General features: G+C 48.1%; 1 protein-coding gene across 5 annotated transcripts in view; it reads right to left on the bottom strand.

Moving 5' to 3' along the window:
• The window catches only part of TCF7L1 (transcription factor 7 like 1), a 102,539-nt gene extending 86,377 nt beyond the window's left edge, over nt 1-16,162 (bottom strand). For 4 of the 5 annotated variants that reach the window (XM_074940297.1, XM_074940302.1, XM_074940296.1 and 1 more), the window contains exons 1-3: nt 15,953-16,162; nt 15,799-15,865; nt 14,468-14,598 (exon numbers count right to left, since the gene is read on the bottom strand). In XM_074940297.1, the coding sequence (XP_074796398.1) occupies nt 14,468-14,598; nt 15,799-15,865; nt 15,953-16,147 (393 nt within the window). In that variant the 5' untranslated portion in view covers nt 16,148-16,162. Of the gene's footprint in view, nt 1-10,345; nt 10,565-14,467; nt 14,599-15,798; nt 15,866-15,952 lie in introns of those variants that run through there. The other variant, XM_074940300.1, reaches the window with a different exon arrangement.
• Between the last annotated feature and the right edge of the window lie 10,433 nt (nt 16,163-26,595).

Raw genomic sequence — 26,595 nt, forward strand, 5'->3', positions numbered from 1 at the left:
ACGTGCAGTGACAGTGGTGCAGGGCGAGTGTGCTGCGGGGGGGGGGGGGGAGTCTTCCTCTCTGGCCCCAGCCCCGAGGCAACCTGCCTGCACCCCAAACTCCTCATCCCCAGCCCCGCCCCACCCCAGCACCCACACCCCCAGCCAGAGCCCTCACCCCCCTGCCCCAGCCCTGAGCCCCCTCCTGCGACGTGAACCCCTAAACCCCAGACTCACCCCGCAGATCTCATCCCCCCGCCACATCCCAACCCTCTGCCCTAGCCCAGAGCCCCTCCCACACCCCAAACCCCTAATCCCCAGACTCTCCCCAGAACCCTCACCTCCAGCCAGAGTACTCATCCTCCCCCACACCCCCAAATTATGCAATATAGGGAAACTGTTAAACGCTTACTGTTTCCAGTCCATATTTTACATTATTTTAAAACATATATATATATATATATATCGGCTTACAAGGCGGGGGGAGGGAGGGGAGGGACTTGGATCTGTTCTGGGCACCACCAAAAGTTATACAAACCTGCCGCCCTTGTGCATGGGGAAAAAGCCCCTCTTGCCCATTTCCTCCCACACCCAGCCAGAATGAGGTCTTTGGCAGGGAAAATGGACTGGCCTTCTCAGCGGAATCCAGTCTCACAGGGTGTGGGAGGAAACTGCAAAACAGCTCCTCTTCTTCCAAAAAGGCACCGAAAGAATCAGGCCAGATTTTTCCTCTCCCAGCAAGGAAACATCATGGTTCAATCATGCTGGAAAAATCCACTTCCCCGCTCACCCGCGGCGAGCAGGAATCCTTCCCAGGCAAGGCCAGCAGTTTCTGCAGAGTCTCAGCTTACATTTAGGGAAAAAAAAAAAAAAAAAAAAAAGGAAAAAAACGTTCCCTATCCAGCCCTCCTGGTTGTGAAGGAAACCTCCCAGACGTGGCTGGAGCGCGTAGGCAATGCAGAGAAGGCCAGCTAGTGTGCGGAGACACCACTGCTATTAAGGAATGGGTGGGTGGAGGGGGAAAGGCTGAGCTGCCAGTGCTGTAAGGGCAGCTCTGAGCAGGAGGGGGGCCCAGCTGGAATGGTGAGTTATAGGTTGCCCTCAAAGGCAGGCTGACACCCTTTTTCTCTGGAGCAGATTGTGAGGGGATCCCAATTACCCCAGCAGTGGGGCAGTGAGTGGGCGCAGCTGGAGGGGCCAGCCATCCCAGCAGAGGGCTCAGTGGGGAAGAGCATAGGCTGATTCACTGGTGAGGAGTCTGCCCAGCACGGATTTCTTGTGGGGGCAACGGCATTCATTGGTTTATTTAAGGGCTGCGGGAGGAGGAGGCAGCCCAGCATCAACTAATTTACCGGGACGGTGTCACTGATTTATCAAGAGGTCTGGGGGAAGGCACCCATGCTCTCACCCCACGCTTACACAAGGTGGGCAGCTTCCACCCCTCACACAGGCTCCGGAGAGGAGCTGAGCAGACAGCCACAGACAGCCTAAGAGAACACTGTCCAGAAGCTGGGGGAGGCCAGAGGTGGATAGATTTTGTGGGGGGGGGGGGGGGGGGGGTGGAGACACACACACACACGGGACATTGTTCATTTCATCGGGCTATTGGGGTTTAACTGGGTGAGTGCATTTCTATGGGAATTTTTCCATTCTAAGAAGTTACACAAGTAGCAACATCACTTCTCGTGAGAGCAGGCCACGTCGCTCACCCTAGTCCTAACAGGGACCAGCTGAATTCTGGGAAAGGCTGTTTAGCTACAGAAACCATCTGTGAAATCTCGCCCGCAATTACTGACCAGTAAGTGTCTGTTCCATAGACCCATCTGTCCATGTTCCCGATCTCCAGGTCTACTAAATTCATCACAAGGGACTGGGAAGACACCAAACCTCTAGCATTTACTTTGGAGTCCATGAGTGGACTGCTAAGCAGGACAAGCTAGCGGACGGGACACTGGACTAGGGTGCAAGACACTTGGCTTCATTTCCTGGCTCTGGCACAGATTCCCTTGAGGCAAGTGACTTGATCTACCCTGTGCCTCGGTTCCAATCTGCACCATAAGGGTGGTACGTCCCTACCTCACAGGGGTATTTGAGAGGATAAAATCCATTATGCTTGCCAAGCGCAGATACTAGTGATGACAGCCCCAAAAGTATTTAGACAGAATAGTCCATCAGCCCACTGCTATCTTCCAGTCATGCTTTCCTTACACTGCAGGAATGCACTCATCCAGAAAGCAGCAGCATACCCACACAATAGCATTGGCTGCTTTAGAGAGTCACTGGTTTAAGACCAGCTTCTTTCTTCACCTCCAGCCCGACGATGTCAATCATTCCTTGTCCATGCACAGGCATCCGTGCACCCAGATCACATTCTTACAGTCTTTAGTAACATTGAAAAAAAAAGCCAACCCAGAGTTCACTCACTCCTCATAAACCATTACATGAGTTCTGTGCATTTATTAGGTACAGAAGCAGCTGCAACTCATCCCATCAAGCCCTGTTCCACTGCAGTTCTGAAGTCAGAATGTATCTCAGGATTCAGGGGTTGAAGCAGCTACAGTAAATATGAGAACATAACAAAAGAGCAATCCAAAATATAAAACAGACTTTCAACCTCAGTTAGAAAAAAGAAGATACTCTGGAGACAAAAGAGGCAGGTTCAGGCCTTGTCAACATCCACACAACTTCCAAAGAGCTGAATACATTACAAAAAAGTTGAAAAAAGCAAATCCAGCTCCCCCAAACATACCAGGGAATCTAAACAGGGACTAGTCAATCCCTCAGCTAGGATCAGCCAGCAAAATTGCTTGTGGCAATCTTTATGACTTTTGCAAAAGAACTTACCCTTGGAATGAACTTTTTCCTATCTTTTCTTTTTAATTACTATTCATCCCAGAGCAAAGCTCAAATCTTCTCTGTGCAGAGTCTTCTGGGAATTCCATGCCATATTTTAACAGTAACAATTACACCTCCCCAGTAGAAGGAGAAAAACAGCACCAGGATGGAAAAGGTACCACAACTCAGGACTACAGCTGAGCAAATACCTGATTTTGCAGTTTGGCCCCTGAACCAAAAAGTCCAAAAAGATTCAGTTTTGGTTTGAAACCAAAACTGCCATTTTTTTCAACTTTTCTCATCAAAACACAAAACCGGTAAGTGTTTGTTCAGGTCGATGCAAAACCACACTTTGACCTTTTTGAAAGAAACACTTTCCTCATTTTTCATTTGGCTGAAGCTATTCGCCAAATTCAACCTGAATTCATGAATTGTTTCAGTTGCCCTGACACTGCATTTTTCAGCAGATTTACGAGTTGCCAAAAAAATTCCACACAGCTCTACTCAGAACTCGCTTTCAAGCCCCTCTCCACCTTCTTGTTCCAGGGATCCTGATTCTTGCACTGCCTACAAAAAAGCCAAACAAAAACAAACAAGAACCTATTTTAAGAAAATGTTAGGGTTGTAAAGTCAAGCACTCCCAAGCCAGCAAATACTAGAATTACGGTTGCCTGTCCAACATTAATTCAGCTCCCTTGTGCGTGTGCATTATGATACAGTCTTTCATTGCATGATCATATGCTATCTTTTCCACAGAACTTCTGCCTCACTGAGTGCTGAATGGGTAGTTACTTAATATTCTTTATATCCTCACTGTTAAATGTGTGGCCTTAGGCCATATTTACTGCACACCATCCAAAAGAATTCATTTCCTCCTGGGCTTTGCCATGGCACTCATTGCCATATCTCAGTGCTTCACAACCATTAATCAATCTACCTTCACAACACTCCTGTGAGAACACATGGTATTATTCTCGATTTCATAGATGGCGATCGGAGGGCCAGAGACATTAAAGCCAAAATTAATAAAAGTTCCTGCTCATTTTGGGACACCTGTTTGTTTTTTTTAATTTACTCAGAATTTTTATAGCATTTCACATGTTCCCAGCCCAGCTCCCCTTCACTTCAGATGCAGTGGAAAATTTGTGTAAATCAGATCCAGGGGACTCTAGCTGAGAACCCAGAAAACAAGGTTGCCACTAACTGTGCAAAGTTTGGTTTCAGCGACTTGCCCAGAATCACACAGAAACTCGATGGCAAAAGCAGGGATACAATCCAGTCCTCCAAGGCAGCATTCAACTGCCTTAACCATGAAACCATCCTCTCTCTTCCTGTAATCTCCTGCCTCATCCATCAAACATCTTCCAACTTCTCCAACAAATGAGGCAGGGGTCCTACAGAAATACTCTTCTTCCCTGCACCTGTTTCATTCCCAGAACAGGTCCATCCTATGCACTGAACGGAGGTCCTTTTGGTCCCCTTTGGGGATCCATCCAGAACATGGGGACCAAATAGATCTGTGCACTGAATGAGACAAAGATTCTATGGAAAAATAGCAAGGGATGAGGTATTTGAAGACTGGCCAAAATGTTCAAAACTAGGTGCAACCAGTGCCTAAATTAAGGCTTCTAAGTCTGGATTTCGGCACCCAAGGATGAGATTTAAAAGCCTAAGCCATTTAGGAGCATAAGTCTCATTGAAGTCAATGGGACATGTGCCCCTAAATCACTTACCTTAAATGTGAGACTTTTCAAAAGCACCTAACTTAACATTTCAGACTGCATCACAACACACACACACACACAGAGGGAACTTTAAATCTGGAATTTCCTGCATTTGCAGTACCTAATTTTGCTACCTTAATTTTCTTGTAACCATTTTTGGGTATGTAATTTCCTAGGTTTTTAAAAAATGAAACTAAAAAGAAAGAAAGAAATCCTGTCAGGAGGAACCATATTGATGAATCAGCAGCAGCACTGGAAACTTCAGATCCACAACACAGACCACTTTGCTTGAGCTAAAAGGATAACTGGTAACAGTAGTAGGCTGTTATCCTCTATGCTGGATGAGCCACTAGACAGGATGAGCCATGTTTTGCCAATGTGCTTCATAGCTATTTGCTGACAGCAGAGGAATGCTGGCACTCAGGAGCCCCAAATTCTATTCCTAGTTCTGGAGAAGAGTTTTTCTCTAGTGGTTACAGACCCTTCTGCACCGGCATCTCCTCCCTTCTGCTCCTGTTCCCCCATACACCTGCCCCTGTCCTTATCCGTCTTTGCGCCTCACCCCTCTTTCTCTTCCACCCTGCTTGGGCACCCGCAGGAGGGAGCACAGGAGAGTCTCCCTATGCTCAGCACCAGTGCTTGGCGCCACAGCGGCCCCGCGCAGGCAGGAGAAGCAACTGAAGGGAATGTCCTGCTCAGCCCCTTCTGTCCTAAGACAGCGCATGCTCAGTACACATGGACTGTTCTTCCAGCAGGGCGGCCAAACGCAGAGAACTCACACAGATTTTGATGGAATTTCACAGGGACAGTCTGAGGCGCTTCTGTGACCCCAGGACAAGCCCTCTGTCAAAATTCAAGCCTCTTCTCCCAAGCGCAGAGTCATCCGGGCTTCCCAACGAAATGGCTTATAGACATTTTTTAGCATTCCCCACACAACACACATTTTCCTGAAGGTCATCGTCAGAAGCACTTGCAACATTTTTGCTGAAATGACGAAAAACCCGATCCGCCTAAGGCACGGAAAACTTCAGCCTGAATAATTAATATTTGGCTTCTAATCATCAGCAGGCTTTATCATTAATAAACAAGGTTTTTACAATGGAAACCGTGAGGAAACCTTAACTCTAAGAGTTGCTGCCAGCTCCACCTATAGCTCAAGGTCAGGCCACCTCCCAGCACACGAGCTACTGAGTTTGAGCAAAACCTGGCGCAAAGCACTGTAATGAAAACGAGTGACGGTCTTTACCCATCAGCAGGTCTCCTAAGGGCGACAATAACCCGGCCCAGCAGTTACAGTGCACTCCGCACTTACTTTTTTTATTTAATTCGGATTTTTTTATTCTATTCCAGTTACAATAAGTTTACCTTTTAAAAAATAAATCTGTTCAAAATTAAATCCGAATTTAAAACAAAATATGTTAAGGACTAAAAACGTCTTATAATCTCTTCAGACAGCTAAATACAAAAGGCTGAATCCATGAGCTCTGTCAGGAACTTTGAGTTAAAGGCTGCTTTTCTATATAAAGAAAGAATCAGGGGGAAAACATCTAATTTTTGAAGTCAAGATTTAGAAATATGGCACAATAGGTCTTGCACTGTATTAAGGGATTGTTCTGGTTAACGAAAATAAATTGTATATGCTGTTTTGTGTGTTTAATTAAATTTTCTGTTACCACCCTAATGCAGCCTGACACAAATCATGAGCAAAAAGTTAATTATCTAGTAAATAAGCAATATATCATTCGTCATTTTCTCATACACTAAAAATGTTTAATTAATAATCTGAAAACAGGTATATAATTGCTTAAATAAATATATATAGTTATAGCATATCTTAAGTAGCAAAAAGATGTACCAAATCTAGCGTGACGGCACTATTTAGTTGCAAAGCAACGATGCTTCAATGGTGATATCAACCAATCAGAATACACCTTTCTTCGAAAATAACTGCAGTACAAACGGAAAAGTTGATTACAACTGACTATTTAAATCGAAGCTCTCCACTTGGTGATTTAATCATGATTTAAATTGCTTATTTAAATCAATCCATCCTGCCACACTGAAGGAGATATTTTGCTTTGGAAGTAACCAGCTACTTGTCTAGCTGGGCATCTTCCTTCCAGTACAGTTTGCATTGCAAGAGTAGGCAGAAAACCTCAAACATTTATGCCTGCTCTACACAGGACTTGTCTGGGAACTCTCCCACTGACTCATTAACACCTGTGCAACTCCACGGGTGGCATTATCAGAGAAACTGAGGCTTAGGCATTCACCGGTGTTTTTATACAACTTGCTACCATTGTTCCGACCAATCGAGAAGTTGCACAGGGGAATGGGTCTTTTTGCAATAGCATATTGAGTGATTATATAAAAATCGCTGCCTAGAAAGAACATCCCTACTCAGAGTCACACTGCATTGGCTCTCCCTATAACTGGATATTAGAAGACAACTCGTCATCATATTTACCCCAGAAACTAGACCGGTATTGGTAACACGATGCACAGTAACAATATGACAGTTTCATATGCCATCGTGTCTTTCATACAAACTGTATCCCAAAATATCTTAGGGAGTTAAATGCAGTTAGAAAGCAATATTAGAAACAGCACCATCATAATTATGGCCCACATTGCACATGAAATATTTTCCAGTAGTGTTTGCACGACAACCCTGACGGAGACGCTGAACTCTCTCAACTCCTGATCTAAGCATCATGTACTATATAAGTATGCAAGGCAAAGGTTCAGATGCCATTGGAAATATAGAGAAGATATGTGATGAGCAGTAAGGAGGGTTTCTGATGAATAAGTATATAACAGACATTGACCCAGGGTCAGAGTGAAAATGGTAGATGGAACCTTAACTCCAAGTTTCCTAGCGTTAAATGGAATAGAATACAGACCCAGCTTTTCATTTTCTTATTTGTTACATCATGTTAATGGCTGTATTTATCAGTAAGAGACTGATTTTTCCTTCAGAAATACAGATTTGACTTTTCTGATATTTTTAAAGTTAAAAAAAGTAGAAAAAAAAAGCTCAGACTTTTTACATAATAAAGCAGCAAAAAAAGGGGGGTGGGGCGGGAGGGGACAACCCCCCATTTCCCCCCCCCTTTGCAACTCCGTGCTTAGACTGGAACTGAGAGGGTCTCTTAAATGTGAGTTCATTGAGAGGAGGGAAGAACCCAATGGAACTAAAATGTTAACAGAAGTGGAAGTCTGCATTCCAAATGCAGCTGCAATCATCAGCTGTCCTGCTTGGTACAAAATGCACTACAAGGCCTGAAAAAGGCATCCAACCTCCCAAGTACCACAGAGTGCAGAGATGTAAGAAAGCTAAGTCAAGCAGAGTACCCCCCAAGAACCTACTGAACTTTTACCTAAAGTATTACTAATCATGTTTATTACAGAAGAGCCTACGGGCCAACCAGAATTGGGGCCCTGCTGTTGTAGAATTTAGCTAGTCTAGTTTTAAGTGTGAAATGTGATAGGTCTTCTACCCTCCCCCTCAAATGACTCCACAATGCAGAACATCTTGTCAGGATTTCCTGATAATATTTCCTGATAATATTTTTTATGCTCATGGCATATACATAGAGAATTTAGATACAAACATCTAATGCTATTTCCAGAAGGTTGCAGTGTAACACGACTTCGTTGGAATCCAGAACCTTAACACAAGAACAAAAACAGAGAGAGAGAAAGCAGGCTGCTCCCTAAGGCAGAACTCCCCCCACCTTGCTCTAGGCTGTCTCTTTGCAGACTGATTGCACAAAACCTGGATTGCATGTTCTGCAGAGCCCTGAAGCCTGCAAGCAAGACCAGAAAATTCCTTACACTTAATATAACAGCTTGTAATTTTAAGTTTTCAATGCATCACAGTATTCCTTTACTTAATTTTATACCATTGTTCCCAGTTCTGTTCTCTACGTATTGTCCTAAATAATTGCTCCCTATCCTCAGCAGGTTGGAGAGGAAATATTCATTGGCTTTTACACTCCTTAATTGTCTCACAGCCAACCTATACATATTTGGCTCTTTTAATCTCTCCACAGTCAATCCCTCCAGCAGCTAGATACCATCATTATAGGTATCATATAGAAACACAAGACAGACAGACCAATCCTGATCATTTTGGTTGCTCTTCTCTGATCCCCAACCAGTTTGTCAATATCTTTCTCATAATGTGATGCCTCAACAGTGGATGCCATTCATATATGGGAGCTGCTAGTTCCCTATCTAGAGAGCTGTAGCCCACAAAAGTTTATGCTCAAATAAATTTGTTAGTCTCTAAGGTGCCACACATACTCCTGTTCTTTCTATCTAGAGATAATGTCTCTGCAGCTCAAAACTGCACTGCTGATACTTAGGGCTCTGAAAACTCATTTTTAATTTGCTGCTCATCATCACTCCAAGAATCTTTTCCTAGCATCTTCCTCCTGTTGAGTATCTGTTTCCAAACTCCCACACCCACCCCATAGCCCAGAAAGATTAATTACATATTTCCAGGAAGAATCTCAATTTGTCCCCATATGGGTCCATTCAAAACAGATGCTAAAACCTTTAAGTGGCCTGATCACATCACCCCTTCCATTCCATCCTCTGACCCCCCCTCCCCTTCTCCACTGCATCCAAGACAAGCTTCTTGCATTCATCTTTAAGTCCATTCCCAGTAACCCTGCCCTACCTTTCCACTCTGTTACCTTACTGCTTTGTCAACCTTTCACTCCATCAATAACAGTTAACCTCTATCATGCATGAGCCTGTTTCTCCCACAATCATCTTTGAGCTCCACACCCCATGCTTCCCTTATGCCTGGAACATCCTCTCTCTCTCTCAAAAAAAAAAAAAAATCCATAAAGCCCCACTCTCCTTCAAGTCTCCTTTTAAGACTCATTTCTACTGAGATACCCACAAAACACCGACAGCGAATAATGGCCAGTCAAGACTAGGGCTATCCCTTTATTTGTCTCAATTACTAAAAACCCTCTCTATGCCAAAGGATGCTACTGTTCGCATTACCATCTCCCTCTTCCCCATTTGCTGAGTTCATCTGTTCAATCTTGTCTTAAACTAAGCTTTTCAGGATGAGGACAGGGATTATCTGTCTGTACCGTGCCTAGCGCATTGGCTAGGGCCTCTAGGCAGTACTCTAACAGTTTTGGATTTTAAGGCCAGATGGGACCATTAAGATAGTCTGACCTCCTGCATAACAATGGCCATCAAATTTCACCAAGTGATTCCTACACCAACTTCACAAGTTCTGACTGAGCTGTAACATATCTTTTAGAAAGACACCCAAACCTGATTTAAAGATGTCAAATGATACACAATCCACTACAATCCTAGGAAAGCTGTTGCAAAGCTAAGTTAGCATCACTGCTAAAAATGTGCACTTTACCTCCTGTTTGAATTTGTCTAGCTTCTATTTCCTACTGTTGGATTTTTTTTTTTTATGCTTTTGTCTGCTGGAATAACAAGTCCTCCACATATCCTCATCTTGGGTGGTTAATTTAGACTGCGATCAAATTGCTTCTTAACCTTCTGTTTGATAGGATAAATAGACTGAACTTCTTAAGTCTCTCATGTAAGGCAGGTTGTCCAGTCCTTAGATCCTCTTGTAGCTCTTCCCTAAACACTCTCCAAATTTTCAGCACCTTCTTTGAAGTGTGGTTACCAGAATTGGACACAATATTCTAGTAATGGTCTCATCTCTGGTGTATACATAGATACACCACCTCATTGTTCCCCTACATATGCATCCCAGGAATAACGTAGCTGAAGTCGATGTACTTAGATCTACTTACCGTGGGGTCTTCACTGCGGTATGTCAACGGCTGACCCTCTCGCATTGACTCCGCCTGCGCCTCTCACCCTGGTGGAGTACCGGAGCTGACGGGAGAGCGCTCGGCGGTCAATTTATCGCGTCTAGACGGGTAATGTAGACAAGCCCTTAGCTACAGCATCACACTGGGAGCTGAAGTTCATTTGGTGTTTCACCATCACCCCAAGTCTGTTTCAGAATCACTGCTCTCTAAGATGCAGTTCCCATTCTGTAAGCATGATCTCCTTTCTCTGTCCCTAGATGTATCATGCATTTGGCTGAATTGTATTTGATTGTGTCAAGCTTACCAAAAAAATCCAGATCACTCTGTATCAGTGACCTGCCCTCATCATCATTTACCGCCCCACCAATATTAGTCACATTTGCAAACTTTACATGAAATTTTATATTTTCTTTCAGATATCTGATAAAAACATCCTCAACCTAATCCTGTATGAGAAGTCCCTCTGAACCCCATCAGAATACCCCCGTTCAATTATTATTCCCCATTAACAAATGTCTTGAGATCTGTCAACCTGTTTTTAAACACGTGTTGCACTGGTTTTGAACAATGCTAGTTTTTTAGTCAAAATGTCGTGCAGTACTAAGTCAAATGCCTAAAAGAAGTCCAAGCATATTACATCAACAGTTACCTTTATCAACCACTTGTAGTCCCACTAAAAAATTGTATCAAGTTGGAAAAGAGGTGGTCTTCAGCTAAGTAGCCCTCTTTACCAGCCTTAGTTATATGACCATCCCTTAGTTCTTTTTTTGATTGACGCCTGGTCTACACTGGGGGGGGGGGGGGGAGAGAGAATTGATCTAAGTTGATCAACTTACGGTGGTGTCTTCATCGCGGTGAGTCGACTGCTGCCGCTCCCCCGTCGACTCCGTCTGCGCCTCTCGCAGCGGTTGAGTACAGGAGAGTGCTTGGGGGTCAATTTATAGCGTCTAGACTAGATGTGATAAATCGACCCCTGCTGGATCGGATCGCCCCCAATCCGGCGGGTAGCGTAGACGTACCCAAAGTCACATACTACTGTTCCATTATTTTGTCTGAGATCGATGTCAGGCTAACAGGCCTATAATTACCCAGGTTATCCTGTTTACCCTTTTAAAATATGGACACATTAGCTCGCTTCTGGTCTTCTTGAATTTCCAGAATTTATTAAATAAAAGTATTAATTATTTTATGGCTAATGTTTCTAATCTTACTTGGTCCCTTTTTATTATTTCTTAGTCCTCACTGGTACTTGCAATTCCTCCCAATCAAGTATCATCTGTGAAATTTATTAATACAAATAACGGTGACAAAGTGCAACTATAACCTTTACCCATCACACAACTGTCTGCCACACAGGCATATTTGTATAATCATGCCCTCGAGGCAAGTACAGTCTAGCTGTTAAGATCTAAATGAAAGCCCAAAAGTTCTAATGCCTAATTATCAGTAACTGTATAATTAAAATACAGTTATGTCATACAGCTGAATGCAGTATTGACCCATGTTAATGAACAAACAACCAAATGGCTAATAATTCAAACATCATTTAACACTAAATGATTGTTCAAGCCAGCTGGTTTTAGATAACGTATTTTAGAGATAGGTGTAAACAAGCTAGCATTAATTTAAGTCACAGCTTAAAGGAACAATATCTTCTTCTATGTTCTCTTCGTAGAAATGCATGTAAAATCCTCCTATCAATAATTTAGCAAAGGCAAGTGTGAATAATGGATTCATTAAAACCTGGCCGAACAGTGGACGTCACTAAAAGCATTTTGTTTCAAAGCAATAAAACATACAAGAATTGAGAAGCCTTCAATGCTAACTAACCCTATTAGTTTAGAGCATTATTTGTACAAGTCCTTGTGCCAGTTGCTTTCAGGCATACAAGGAAACAAGCCATCCATGCCCCAGGTATGTTTTAATGCCACAAGTGAATAGAGCAGCTTCCAATTGCTGAAAAGCACGATGACAGCAGAATTAACCGGTTCTGCTGGGAAAGTTTCTCAGGCTTCTCTTAATCATTATTAAGAGCCAATCAGGCATCACATTTATCTTGTTCAGGCCCTTCACCTTAAACGACAAAAGTTCCAGAATTAAATCAGAAGCCCAGAGGAGGGCACTGATCATTGATAAGGTGTGCACCTCACCAAGGAAAGGATAATAATAGGCTCCTGTTTGGGGATAAGCATGCAGGCAGGGAACCTCTAATGGCCACCGGAACACAATGAGCTCCTGAGGACAGAGAAGGATTTGGGGATGGGGCATTGGTTTGTGTTCTGGGGAATTCCAATTTGCTCTCATTTGCACTCTGTCTAACGCTTGGTCAATTTGCTTAATCACTTCTTTAAACGCTGATGGAGAGACAGACAATGTCAGCCCATTAACAGCTTTAAAAAGTCTTAGAGATCCCTTTAAATGAGAAAAGCAGGGCAAACAGAAGAAAACCATGGTCAGGTTTCTCAGGTTTACACATGTAACAGGGCTCCCCACTGGATTCTTTATTAGTTTTCCATCCAGAATTTACATTCAAGTTTTAAACGGCAGGAGTCAGAAATCAAACAGCACGCACGTTTCTTTTGCGTGGAACTTAAAGTTATTGCAGAATCAACTGCTCCACCCCAGCAGATAAGAGCTGGGGGTCTTGCTCTGAAACTAGTTAAGCAAAACAAATACACCACCAAGTGAGAATCTCGGATTTTCCCCTCAAATATTCATTAAAGAGACACTGTCAAGTCAAGTCTATCCCTTATTTTTTGTGCCTGTGTGGTAAAAAAAAGTTTTTACAACACTCAGATCCAAGAGAAACGACTCCATGAAATTACAAAACACACACCACGGCCCTGACCCTGCAATTTGTCACACACAGGCAGACTGCTGTGTCCACATGGGCCGCCCCCATTAAAGACACTGGGGGTCTGCGCAGGCACAGAAATCCACGTATGAGCAACAAATTGCAGCATTGGAATCTTCAATTTTAAAGCAAACGTTCCTGAGCAATGTTTGCAATCCAAGCATCAGAGCATAGTACTAATGCATTATCATTTGTATTACAATAGCCCCCAAAGGGCTTCTTAACATTGAATCATAGAAAATCAGGGTTGGAAGGGACCTCAGGAAGTCACCTAGTCCAACCCCCTGCTCAAAGCAGGAGCATGATACAGAGGCCCCAATCATGCAATCAGATCGGCACAGGAGCCCCTGTGCCATCTCAGTGAAGTCACTTGGTCTTCCCTTGCCCATTCAATTGCAGGATTGGGGTCACAGCATGAAAACATGGGCCTCACCCCCAATGAAACTGCGGGTCAGCCACCGAAAGGGGCTTATTTTCACCTTCCAAGCTGAGAGAAATGCAAAAAGTGAACAAACAACATCAAAGAAGGAAAATTAGATTTGATATTCTGGAGTTCTATTTTCATAATCTAAGGTGATATCAGTCAAATAAACTAGGGCATGTGCGTGTTTGTTTGAAATATATGATCATTAACCTGACAACGTATAACTTCCTAAAGAGCAATAGGGACAAGTTTGGGCCCCAACCTTACAAACTGATCCTCATGGGGATGGACCCTGACTTTAGTGGGGATCTACTAGGGTATTACACGCTGCCTGCATCAGCTTGAATGATCAACCCAGGAAGGAGGAAGAATGAATCAGGGAGCAAAACTCTGCCACTTTCCTCATCCCTGCCAATTCTTTAGAGGTCTCGCTTTGTGAAGAGGAGCGTATGCACCCCATGGAAACGAATGAGGATACGAAAAACCACCCAACTCATCTCTTCAGCTTCCAAATAAAACAATCTAACTTCACCACAGGGGCAGTCCCCCCAGCACTCATGTTGTCAGATCAGTAGGATGAGAATGCAGCCTCAAGCTACTTTACAAAAGATCACTTTTATGCAATCAACGCCGCAAAACAAGAGTCAGAGCAGACATTTCTACTCCGCAAGACAGCAAAAGCCGCCCCCCAGACCACATACACTGTCCCTGGACATCAGGGGTCTCTCCTCAGCTAGGGTGAAAGAACAGCTGAACAGTGTCTGCAGGGAGAAAGGAGTTCTCCTGACAGCAGAGGGGCCAAACCAAAGTGAGCAGCACTTACTGTGCGAGCACCGCCAGGGGACAGGGCTCCGTTGGGCAGGTAGGGACTGCCCAGCTCTGGGATCATCAGGAAGGGGTAACCTGGATATGGGGGCCCCTTAAAGAAACCTCCATCTTGCTGTCTTCTCACTACTGGGGAGAAAAGAAAAGGCTCAGCCAGGGGCTTTCACAAGGGTGGGGCTGGGAGCAGGCCAAGGGCCCGGGGAGTGGGAAGATGGTAGAAGCGGCTGAAGTTGTTAAAGCTGGGGTGGAGAGAAGGGGGGGAAATAGGTCTTCACTGCAGAGTTAACTCGAGTATCTACACTCAGGTTACTTCCCTGGAGTAAGCCTAGCTCAGGGAGGAAGGGGTGGGTAAGCAGGGGGGAGGAGGAGAGAGTCTGAGGGCGGGCGACGGACACGGAGGAAGAAAACAAAGAGGTTAAAAGTCTTGCTAAGCGTCTGCAAGTATCCGAAGGATGTAAACATCAAGGAGGGCTGCAGGGCTGGGGGATCCTCCAGGCCGGGGCTGGGACCCTGAGCCGCGCAGGGACCCGAGGGAAACTTCCCGTCCAAGGCGAACTGCCGGGGGCGGCCCCGGAGAGGGGGATCCAGGGGGAAAGGGAAGTGGAGGGAGGGTGAGCACAGGCGCATGGGGCGGGGAAGTGGGGAGCAGGGGAGTGAAGGAGCAGAAGGGGGGCAAGCGGGCAGGGGTAACTGGGGAGGGAAGAGAGCAGAAGGGGTGGGAAGAGGGCTGGGGAAAGGGGCACGGGACAGGGGGAGCAGAGGGGGCAGGCTAGGGAAGGCAGGGATCCCAGAGGGAAGCCCCAGGGGGGCGGGTTGGGGGGCAGGGGGAGCAGCGGGGACAGGGATCCCAGGGGGGCGGGTTGGGGGGCAGAGGGCCGGGACAGGGGCCCCGGGGGAAGCAGAGGGAGTAGAGATCCCAGGGGGGCGGGTTGGGGGGGCGGGGGCCGGCCCCGAGGGGAGCAGCGGGGGCAGGGATCCAAGGGGGAAGCCCCAGGGGGGCGGGGGCAGGGGCCCCGAGGGGAGCAGTGGGGGCGGGGATCCCAGGGGGAAGCCGCGGGGGCCGGGGGCGCGTTGGGGGGGGCAGAGGGCCGGGACAGGGGCCCCGGGGGGAGCAGCGGGGGCAGGCACCCCAGGGGGGCGGGTTGGGGGGGCTGGGGGCGGGACAGGGGCCCCGGGGGGAGCAGCGGGGGCAGGCACCCCAGGGGGGCGGGTTGGGGGCGGGACAGGGGCCCCGGGGGGAGCAGCGGGGGCAGGCACCCCAGGGGGCGGGTTGGGGGGCTGGGGGCCGGGGCCCCGGGGGGAGCAGGGGGCCGGGGCAGGGGTCGATACCTTCGGCGAGATAGTCCCGCGGCTTCTGGAAACTTTCGCGGGGCTGCGGCGGCGGCGGCCGCTCCGCCTGCGGGGGAGACACAAAGGGGAGAGGGGTGAGCGCTGCCCCGAGCCCCCCGGCGCCCCCGGCCCCCCAGACCCCCCGGCCCCTCACCTCCGAGTCGGAGCCCGAGGCGCTGGCGCGGCGGTTCTCGGACTCGTGGACCAGCGAGGACTTGAGCTCGTCCAGGTCCCCGTGGGCCGAGCCGCGCCCCGCGCCCTTGTCCTGCTCGTCGCCCTCGTCCTGGAAGGGGATCAGCTCGTCCGGGGCGCCCAGGTCGTCGCCGCCCGCGGGCGGCAGCTGGGGCATGGTGCGCCCGGCCCGCCCAACTTCGAGGCGCGGCGCCGGCCGAGTGCGGAGCGGGCAGCGGGCGGGCGCGGCTGCCTCCCCCTCCCCGCTCCCCCGCCGGCGGGGCCGGCCCCTCGCTCGCTCGCTCCCTCCCGCCACCGGGGGGGGCCGGGGGGGTGGAGCTCCCGCTGCAAGCTGACACCGGCCGGGGCGGGACCCCCAGATCCCCTCACCGCCCCCCCGGGCCGGGACCCCCCAGCTCCCCTCACCGCCCCGCCCCCCCCGGGCCGGGGCCCCCAGCTCCCCTCACCGCCCCGCCCCCCCCGGGGCCGGGACCCCCCAGCTCCCCTCACAGCCCCGCCCCCCCCGGGGCCGGGACCCCCCAGCTCCCCCCACCGCCCTGCCCCCCCCGGGGCCGGGACCCCCAGCTCCCCTCACAGCCCCGCCCCCCCCGGGGCCGGGACCCCCAGCTCCCCTCACAGCCCCCCCGGGCCGGGACCCCCAGGTCCCCTCACAGCCCCGCCCCTCCCCGGGCCGGGACCCCCAGCTCCCCCCACCGCCCTGCCCCCCCCGGGGCCGGGACCCCCAGCTCCCCTCCCAGCCCCGCCCCCCCGGGCCGGGACCCCCAGATCCCCTCACAGCCCCCCCGGGCCGGGACCCCCAGGTCCCCCCCAGCCCCGCCCCCCCCGGGGCCGGGACCCCCAGATCCCCTCACAGCCCCCCCGGGCCGGGACCCCCAGCTCCTCACACAGCCCTGCCCCCCCTGGGGCCGGGACCCCCAGGTCCCCCCCAGCCCCGCCCCCCCGGGCCGGGACCCCCAGCTCCCCCCACCGCCCTGCCCCCCCCGGGACCGGGACCCCCAGATCCCTTCACAGCCCCCCCGGGCCGGGACCCCCAGCTCCTCACACAGCCCCGCCCCCCCCGGGGCCGGGACCCCCAGGTCCCCTCACAGCCCCCCCGGGCCGGGACCCCCAGATCCCCTCACAGCCCCCCCGGGCCGGGACCCCCAGCTCCTCACACAACCCCGCCCCCCCCCGGGGCCGGGACCCCCAGTTCCCCTCACAGCCCCCCCGGGCCGGGACCCCCAGCTCCCCTCCCAGCCCCACCCCCCCCCAGGGCCGGGACCCCCAGATCCCCTCACAGCCCCCCCGGGGCCGGGACCCCCAGCTCTCCCCACAGCCCCGCCCCCCTCAGGCCGGGACCCCCAGAACCTCACACAGCCCCTCCTTCCCTGCCATGCTCACAGCCCCCCTGGGTCTGGAACCCCCAGTTCCTCCCACAGCCCCCTAGTGCTGGACCCCCAGCTCCTCACAGCCCCGCCCCCCCTGGGCCAGGAACTCCAGCTCCTCACAGCCCCCCTGGCTCGGACCCTAGCTCCTCACCACCCCACGCCCCTGGGCCTGGACCCCCCAGCTATTCTCACAGCCCGGCCACCCCAGTGCTGGGACCCCCAGCTCCTCACAAAGCCCCCCAAATGCTGGGACTTCCAGCTCCTCTCACAGCCCCCCCACAGTCCCATCCCCCTGGGCTGGGACCCCCAGCTCCTGTTACAGCCCCCCATGGCCCTGCCTGCCGGGGCTGGGATCCCCAGCTCCTCACACAGCTGCTCCCCAGCCTAACCAGACCTGGCTGGGACCCCCGCTCATCACACAGCCCCCACACAGCCCAGCCCCCCTGGGCTGGGCCCCTCAGCTCCTCTCACAGTCCCCCCAGCTCGCCTCCTTGGGGCTGGGTTCCCCGGCTCCTCACATTGCCCTGCCCCATGGGGCTGGGACCCCCAGCCCCTAGCACAGACCCGCACTCCTAGAGCTGGGACTCCCAGCTCCTGACAGAGCCCCCCACAGCTCTGCCCCCTGCATTACTCCCCCCCAGTGCCCCCTGATACAGCTATCACACCGAGCCCCACAAATTACCCCCCACTGCCCTGTCTCCCTTTACTACTACCCCCAACTTCTGACCCTGAGCTGCTACGGATCCCCCAGCGTTGCTTCCCCCGAGTGCCTCCCCGACATTGCTACCATCACTCCCGTTCCTATAAGTACCCTCCACCCAGCAGATGATCTTCTGCAAATGCCCCCTCTTGCTCACCCCACACCAATTTAACCCTCTCTGCACCCCTCCTCCCCCCCACTGTTACCTCCCCCACCCAGTCCTGCTGAGCTCTTGCAGCCAAGCATACTCCTCCCAATCCCTGCACGGCCAGCTGCCTACAAATGTCTCCTCCCCCAGGCCAGCTCCTCTAATTACCCCCAACAACAACCCCTACCAGTGTTCTCTCCCTGCCCAGCTATACCCCCACATAGCCCCTGTGAGCATCACCTTCCGGCCAGCACTTCTACCACACACGCACCTCCTGCAAGTGTCCTTCCCCACACCTCACTACTACCCGCTTTCCAGGTCTGTTCCTCCCCTGCACAACTCACACAGGTACACCTCTCAGGTGTACTGGATTTTGCAGCATGGTTCCACATTTAGGCTGAATCAGGCTGTCTCTGCCACAAAGGCAGGCTATGAATCATAGAATCATAGAAAATCAGGGTTGGAAGGGACCTCAGGAGGTCATCTAGTCCAACCCCCTGCTCAAAGCAGGACCAATCCCCAACTAAATCATCCCAGCCAGGGCTTTGTCAAGCCTGGCCTTAAAAATATCTAAGGAAGGAGATTCCACCACCTCCCTAGGTAACGCATTCCAGGGTTTCACCACCCTCCTAGTGAAAAAGTTTTTCCTAATATCCAACCTAGACCTCCCCCACTGTAACTTGAGACCATTCCTCCTTGTTCTGTCATCTGCTACTACTGAGAACAGTCTAGATCCATCCTCTTTGGAACCCCCTTTCAGGTAGTTGAAAGCAGCTATCAAATCCCCCCTCATTCTTCTCTTCCGCAGACTAAACAATCCCAGTTCCCTCAGCCTCTCCTCATAAGTCATGTGCTCCAGCCCCCTAATCATTTGTGTTGCCCTCCGCTGGACTCTTTCCAATTTTTCCACATCCTTCTCATAGTGTGGGGCCCAAAACTGGACACAGTACTCCAGATGAGGCCTCACCAATGTCAAATAGAGGGGAACGATCACGTCCCTCGATCTGCTGGCAATGCCCCTACCTATACATCCCAAAATGCCATTGGCCTTCTTGGCAACAAGGGCACACTGTTGACTCATATCCAGCTTCTCGTCCACTGTAACCCCTAGGTCCTTTTCTGAAGAACTGCTGCCGAGCCGTTCGGTCCCTAGTCTGTAGCGGTGCATGGGATTCTTCCGTCCTACGTGCAGGACTCTGCACTTGTCCTTGTTGAACCTCATCAGATTTCTTTTGGACCAATCCTCTAATTTGTCTAGGTCCCTCTGTATCCTATCCCTACCCTCCAGCGTATTTACCTCTCCTCCCAGTTTAGTGTCATCTGCAAACTTGCTGAGGGTGCAATCCACACCATCCTCCAGATTATTTATGAAGATATTGAACAAAACCGGCCCCAGGACTGACCCTTGGGGCACTCCACTTGATACTGGCTGCCAACTAGACATGGAGCCATTGATCACTACCCGTTGAGCCCGACAATCTAGCCAACTTTCTATCCACCTTATAGTCCATTCATCCAGCCCATACTTCTTTAACTTACTGGCAAGAATACTGTGGGAGACCGTGTCAAAAGCTTTGCTAAAGTCAAGGAACAACACGTCCACCGCTTTCCCCTCATCCACAGAGCCAGTTATCTCATCATAGAAGGCAATTAGATTAGTCAGGCATGACTTGCCCTTGGTGAATCCATGCTGACTGTTCCTGATCACTTTCCTCTCCTCTAAGTGCTTCAGAACTGATTCCTTGAGCACCTGCTCCATGAATTTTCCAGGGACTGAGGTGAGGCTGACTGGCCTGTACTTCCCAGGATCCTCCTTCTTCCCTTTATGCTCAATCTGTACCCTACAGCAACGTGCAGTGAGCTGGAACCCAGGTAGCCATGAGTCCCAAACTATTGGGCGAAGCAGTAGATGTGCTATAGCTTTTGACACAGTCCCACAAGACAGTCTAGTATCGATGAAATACAGTCTAGTATCAATGAAATGAGTATAAGGTGGGTGCACAACTGATTGAAAGACCGTACTCAAAGAGTAGTTCTCAAAGGATCGCTGTCAAACTGGGAGGGCATGGGGTTCCACAGGGATCAGTCCTGGGCCTAGTACTATTTAATATTTAAATTAATTACTTGGATAATGGTGTGGAGCATTTGCTTCTAAAATATGCAGAGGACACCAAGCTGGGAGGGGTTGCAAGCACTTTGGGGGACAGGGATAGAACTGAAAAGGACCTTGATAAATTGGAGAATTGGTCTGAATTCAACAAGATGAAATTCAGTAAAGACAAGTGCACTTAGGAAGGAAAAATCAAATGCAGAACTACAACATGGGGAATAACTGGCTAGGTGGTAGTATGGCTGGAAAGGCTTGGGAGGGGGTTATAGTGGATCACAAAAGGAATATGTGTCAGCAATCTGATGCAGCTGCAAAAGAGGCTCATCATTCTGGGGTGTATTAATGAGTGTAGCATGTAAGGTAACTGTCCCACTCTTGGCACTGGTGAGGGCTCAGCTGGACTACGGTGTCCAATTCTGGGTACCACACTTTGGGAAAATGTGGACAAATTGGAGAGAGTCCAGAGGAGGGCAACAAAAATGATCTCATGTTTAGAAAATCTGACCTATGAGGAAAGGTTAAAAAGTTAAAAACAACGGGGCATGTTTAGTTTTGAGGGAAGCAGACTGATAACTGTCTTCAAATATGTTAAGGACTGTTGTAAAGAGGATGGTGGCCAATGGTTCTATATGGCCACTGAAGGTAGGACAAAAGTAATGGGCTTAATCATTAGCAAGAAAGGTTTAGGTTAGATAGTAGGAAAAAAATTCTAACTATAAGAGTAGTTAAGCTCTGGACTAGGAAAGATGTTGCAGAAGGTAACTTCAGGCAGAGGTAGGACAAGAACTCAGGTCTGTAATAGGATAACTCCACGATTTAGCCATTCAGTCACTTTAAATGGGCTTTGGTTACATAGCCATAGGAATTGCCAGACTGGATCAGACCCGTGATCCACCTAGTCTAGTATCCTGGCTCTGACAGAGACCAGGACCAGATTCTTCAGAGGAAAGTGCAAGGCACAGTTGAAAGATGTGGTGTAATCTGTCTCCCAGGAAAACCTGGTTCCTGATCTCCCAAAGCATTAGAGATGTGTTTGAACCTTGAAACATGAGGTTGTATATCTCTTCCAAAACTCTTAGTTTGCATTAACTGTTATAACTCTTGGTGTTGTTATCAATATAAACATCCAGTCCGCCTTTGAATCTTACTAAATTCTTGGCACCCATGATATCCTGTGTCGGTGAGTTCCACAGTCTAGTGATGATTTGAGTGAAAAGTATTTGCTCAGTTTTGAATCAGTTGCCTTTCAGTGTCAAATGTTTTCCTCCAATGTGCATTACTTTACATCATCAACATGGAACTTCATCTGCCATCATGTTACCCATTCACCTAGTTTGGTTTCGTCTCTCTGAATTTCCCCACAGTTCTTTCTGATTCTGACTAACCTAAACAACTTTGTGTCAGCTGCAAATTTTGCTACCTCACTTGCTAAATAATAAATATATTAAACAAAACTGAACCTAATACGGTACCTTGTGGTCCCTGCTATTAACCTTTTGCCATGATGAAAATTGGTCATTTGTTCTTATTCTTTGTTTCCTCTTTTCTAGCCAGTTTTTGATCCACCTCCACAAAAGTTTTCTTCTCACCCCATGATGATGTAGCCTCTTCTGAAGTACTTTGTGAAAGGCCTTTTGAAAATCTAAATACATTATGTCAGTGGTTTTCCTTATACCTGACTTCTAACAGATTATTATTTATATCCCAATAGCGCCTAGTCATGGATCACGGTGCCAGACGCTGGACAAGCACCGAACAAAAAAACAGTCCCTGCTCCGAAGAGCTGACAATCTAAGACAAAATTTCCCTTTACAGAAACCACATTAGTTAGACCGTATCATATCATCATCTTCCAGGTGTTTTATTCTTCTAATTTTAGTTATAATTTCAACAAAATTGTCAGATACAGATGATGTATGGTTCACTGGTCTGTCATTCCCCAGCTCACCCCTAGAGCCTTTCTTAAATACAGGTACAGTAGAACATCAGAGTAACAAACGCCAGAGTTACGAACTGACCCGTCCACCACACACCTCATTGGGAACCGGAAGTACGCAATCAGGCAGCAGCAGAGACAAAAAAAAAAAAAAAGGCAAATACAGTACAGTACTGTGTTAAACGCAAATTACTAAAAAAAAAAAAAGGAAAGCAGCATTTTTCTTCTGCATAGTAAAGTTTCACAGCTGTATTAAGTTAATGTTCAGTTGTAAACTTTTGAAAGAACTACCAGAATGTTTTCTTCAGAGTAATGAACATTTCAGAGCTCCGAACAACCTCCACTCCCGAGGTGTTTATAACTCTGAGGTTCTACTGTACAGCATTTACCATCCTCCAGTCCTCTGGTACAGTAGTTCTTTTTATGAGCTATCACATATCTTTGCTAGCAGCTCAGCCATTTCATACTTGAACTCCTTCAGACCATATGGCTGGATCATCTGGGCCTGGTGATTTGTTACTTAAAAATATCAGTTTGCTCCAGCACCTCTTCTTCTGACACTTCAATACAGCACCTCATCGAACCACTATACTACTGTGCCAGAATCAGGGCTAGACTCTTGGAATCCTGATCTGCAAGATTATACTGCCGTCTAGCAAACTGTTCGATAATCCACTGGTAAAGTATGTGTCAAATCCACCTCTAGTGGCTGCTCCCCATAAATGACAATTACTCGTGTATGAAGCAGTAGTGCATTGTGCTGGGGATTGGCAGCCCAGAGCTCAAGGCCTAAAATAACCCATGCAGGGGAGCTGTCATAGTTGGCTAGAATATAAGTTGTTTTCCCAGTTTTCTGTTTTAAAAGAAACAGGTTTATAATTGTCACAGTGAGAAGATATCCTTTAAAAACAGGTTTTATAATTAAAAGAACATTACAATCAGTTAATTAGGGCATGAGGCACAACCAAACCCAGGTGTTCCACATATTTTGGTTCCTTTTCATATATTACAATTGCTGGTGTCACATACTGGCGGGGTGGAGGGTTGAGAGGTATGCTCGGTCTTCCTCTGCCACTCAAGTCAATGACAGTCTCTGCAGGGGTACTCCATCGTCCCATTGGCCTATGCAAAGTACCACCCCGCTCTGTGCTTCAGCTCCCCCCATTTGTAAATGAGGGATAATAACACCTCCCTACCTCACATGGGTGTTGTGAGGATAAATGCATTAAAAATTGGAAAGCGTTTTGAGATCCACAAATGAAATGCACTATACGAGAGCTATACGCAGGGGTGAGGCCTAGCACAGGGGTGAGGTAATATCTTCACCAGCAGAAGTTGGTCTAATAAAAGAAATTAACTCACCCACCATGTCTATGTAAGAGCTAGGCATTATTATTATTTATTATAATTCTTACACATTGCGCTGAGTTCCCTACACAAATGTCAGAACTAGCATTGGTCAGTATAAGGTAAATATATTGAATGAAAATTTTAAAAAACGGTTTGTTCTGTATCGTTCATTTCTTGACAAAAAATTGAAATTAAATTTTTCAATAACGTTACTTTTTGTTTTGGTGGGAAATGTCCCGCTTTCTCTATTTTTTCTCCTTGTTTTACTCAGGTGAATAAAAGCAGTGTTGTTTTTTAAAGTGAAAGGAAAGGGGATTTTCTCCCACAATCATGAAACAAAGAGTTTTGGATTTTTTGTTTGTTTCAAAATCCTGTCAAAATCTGAAAATATTAACATGATTTTTTCCACAAAATGTAACTGAAACCTCAATGAAAAAGTAATTGAAATAATTTCAACCAGTTCTTGTCATAATCAAAATAGACCAATGGCCTCATTCTTCCTACTTCCCCAAATCAGTGGGGACTTTGGCTTTTTCCCCCTCCTTCTCTCTTGTCTTCTCCTCTTTCTACTTTACTATTATCATTCGTTATTTTAATTGGGGTAGCGCCTGTGAGCCAAGGGTGCCAGAACCTATGTAGAAGTGTGGGGGGGGGAGGCCAAAATGCCCCCTCCATCTCTGCGCCTGGCTGCTCCAAGGGTGAGCCAGCTGCCCTCTCTTCTGACGCCACAGAAGCCCCTGGTGGGTGAAAGGTGTAATTGCAGCACCTCCCTGACAATGCATTATTCTGAGGGGGGCTGGGGGGAATTTGTGGGGGACATGAATTCTGCACTAATATTTCTTTTGTTAAAAAGATGGGGCATGGCTGTGAGCCCCACTTGCGGGTCAGGAGCCCATTGTGGTAGGCGTTGTACAAACAGAACAAATAGATGGTCCCTGCCCCAAAGAGCTGACAATGTAAATAGAAGAGAAAAGACACAACAGAGGGACAGAGACAGATGGGGGACTACAAGGAAACAATGAGACAATATTGGTCACCACGCTAGGCAGTGGTCTCAGTACTTGTCAGATTTCTAGTCCTTGGTTCGATTTTGGCTGTGGAAGCTGAAGAAATAATTTAACTCTTTGTTCTGAAGACCGTGAGCTTCATGGTCATCCCTTCCTCCTGTGGGAGGGATTTCCAGCCTGTCGTGCAGACATGCGCCATTCTCCTTCAGAATGTATGGTTCCATAGTTTTGAGGAACTTGGCTCTCAAGAGGAGCAACCATGGAAAAATGGAGGCTCTGCGACGTATCTTGGGCTAATTTCACTTAGGATCTTGAAGAGTAATAAGAAATCTTGACCTATTAGTTCACAGCCATGTCAAAGAGGACCTACCATATCTCTTTCTTTGTCCATTTTACTTCAACAGCCAATACAATCTTAGTTAACGACAAACAGCACAGACAAAATTCAAAAGGAAACAATAATTCCCCCAAATATCTTCTGATCACTTGGGCTCCTACATTAGAAAATCAGACAGTGACCCCCTATTCCTCAAAACAGTGGCAAAATAAAGTAACACCTTGAGTACAGAAGTGCAAGATGCATGCACAGTGAAATACCACAACACAGCATTACAGTGAAAATCGGGGGGGCAGACTCCACCATCTGATTGCCTCGACCTTCACCCCTCTGCCCTTTATTCACAATATTGTGATCCAAGAAAAGCTTGAGCTTCCAAATCAAAGCAAACATTTTCTCCCCTGCAGTAGATACAGGTTTTGAAACGGAAAGCGCTGAGCTAATGAAGCTGGTTGATCGAAAGCTCAGACTCTTTTTGTGTGTACCTATGTAGCTCAAGCTATATCAAGGAAAACATAGGTCAGGAGAGCGCCCTATAACCCCCATATTCATCATTTATATATAATTGTGATATTTCACATAAAGCATGCTGTGTGAGGTATCAGGGGAAAGGTTATGATCTGCTGAAAGCCACTGTTCTATCTAAATATGTTTATTAGTGCATATGAAGTTATGAGATTGTGTTGTATGGTTGTCACTAAAATATGCTGTGGGTTTGGGAGGCGCCCAGATACTAGCTCTCCAGAGACAATGACAAGGGAGGTAACCAACACCCGGGTGGGTGCTGAACAAGCATGACCAGCCATTGTCCAGCCAGGGAGCTACAATTCAATGACTCATTGGCACAAGGCCACACCAGAGAAATCGCTCAACCTTGCCTGGGGACATAGCAATGTCCACCAGACATGCCTGCACTTTTGTTCTCCAAGCACATGGGACTAAGGGTATAAAACAGAACACGGGGCCCCATGCTTAGCCTTTTCTGCTCCCCACACCTATGCTGAAAGCAACAAGGGCATTGAAAAGACTGAAGATTCCAACAGGAGACTGGCCTAGGTTTCAAAGGTGAAACCTATGTACTATGAACTGCAATATTCAGTGGGGTGAGAAAAACCGCTTAATCTAGATTTTGGCCAGTCTAATAGGGTTGAGAGTTTAGATTGTGTGCTTATATTTTCTTTTCTTTTGGTAACTAACTCTGACTTTTTGCCTATCATTTATAATCACTTAAAATCTATCTTTTGCAGTCAATAAACTTGTTTTACTGTTTATCTTTACCAATGAGTTTGCCTGAAGTGTTTTGTAAATCTGCTCAGGTTTACAAAGGCTGGTCTATATCCACTTTCCATTGATGAAGTGGTGAACCAACTAATAAATCTGCATTGCTCATCTTGAGTAGTGCAAGACAGTACATTCCTGAGATACAAGGATGGGAGCTGGGGGGGATTTGCTTTATGCCTTTCTCGGAGTGATTCATGACCGGCTCTGGGAGCATTCCTGCACTCTAGCTGGGTGTGGGGCTCCACATGCTGTTGTGCTGAGTGATCACAGCACTTGGAGGGGTTTACTGCTAGTCACTAGCAAAGCATTCTGAGAGAGAGCCCAGGCTGCAGAGTGAAGGGGGCACAGTGGTCCCATAGTCCTAGGCTG

This window comes from Natator depressus, chromosome 26 (genome assembly GCF_965152275.1).
Source record: "Natator depressus isolate rNatDep1 chromosome 26, rNatDep2.hap1, whole genome shotgun sequence".
NCBI classification, from domain to species: domain Eukaryota; kingdom Metazoa; phylum Chordata; order Testudines; family Cheloniidae; genus Natator; species Natator depressus.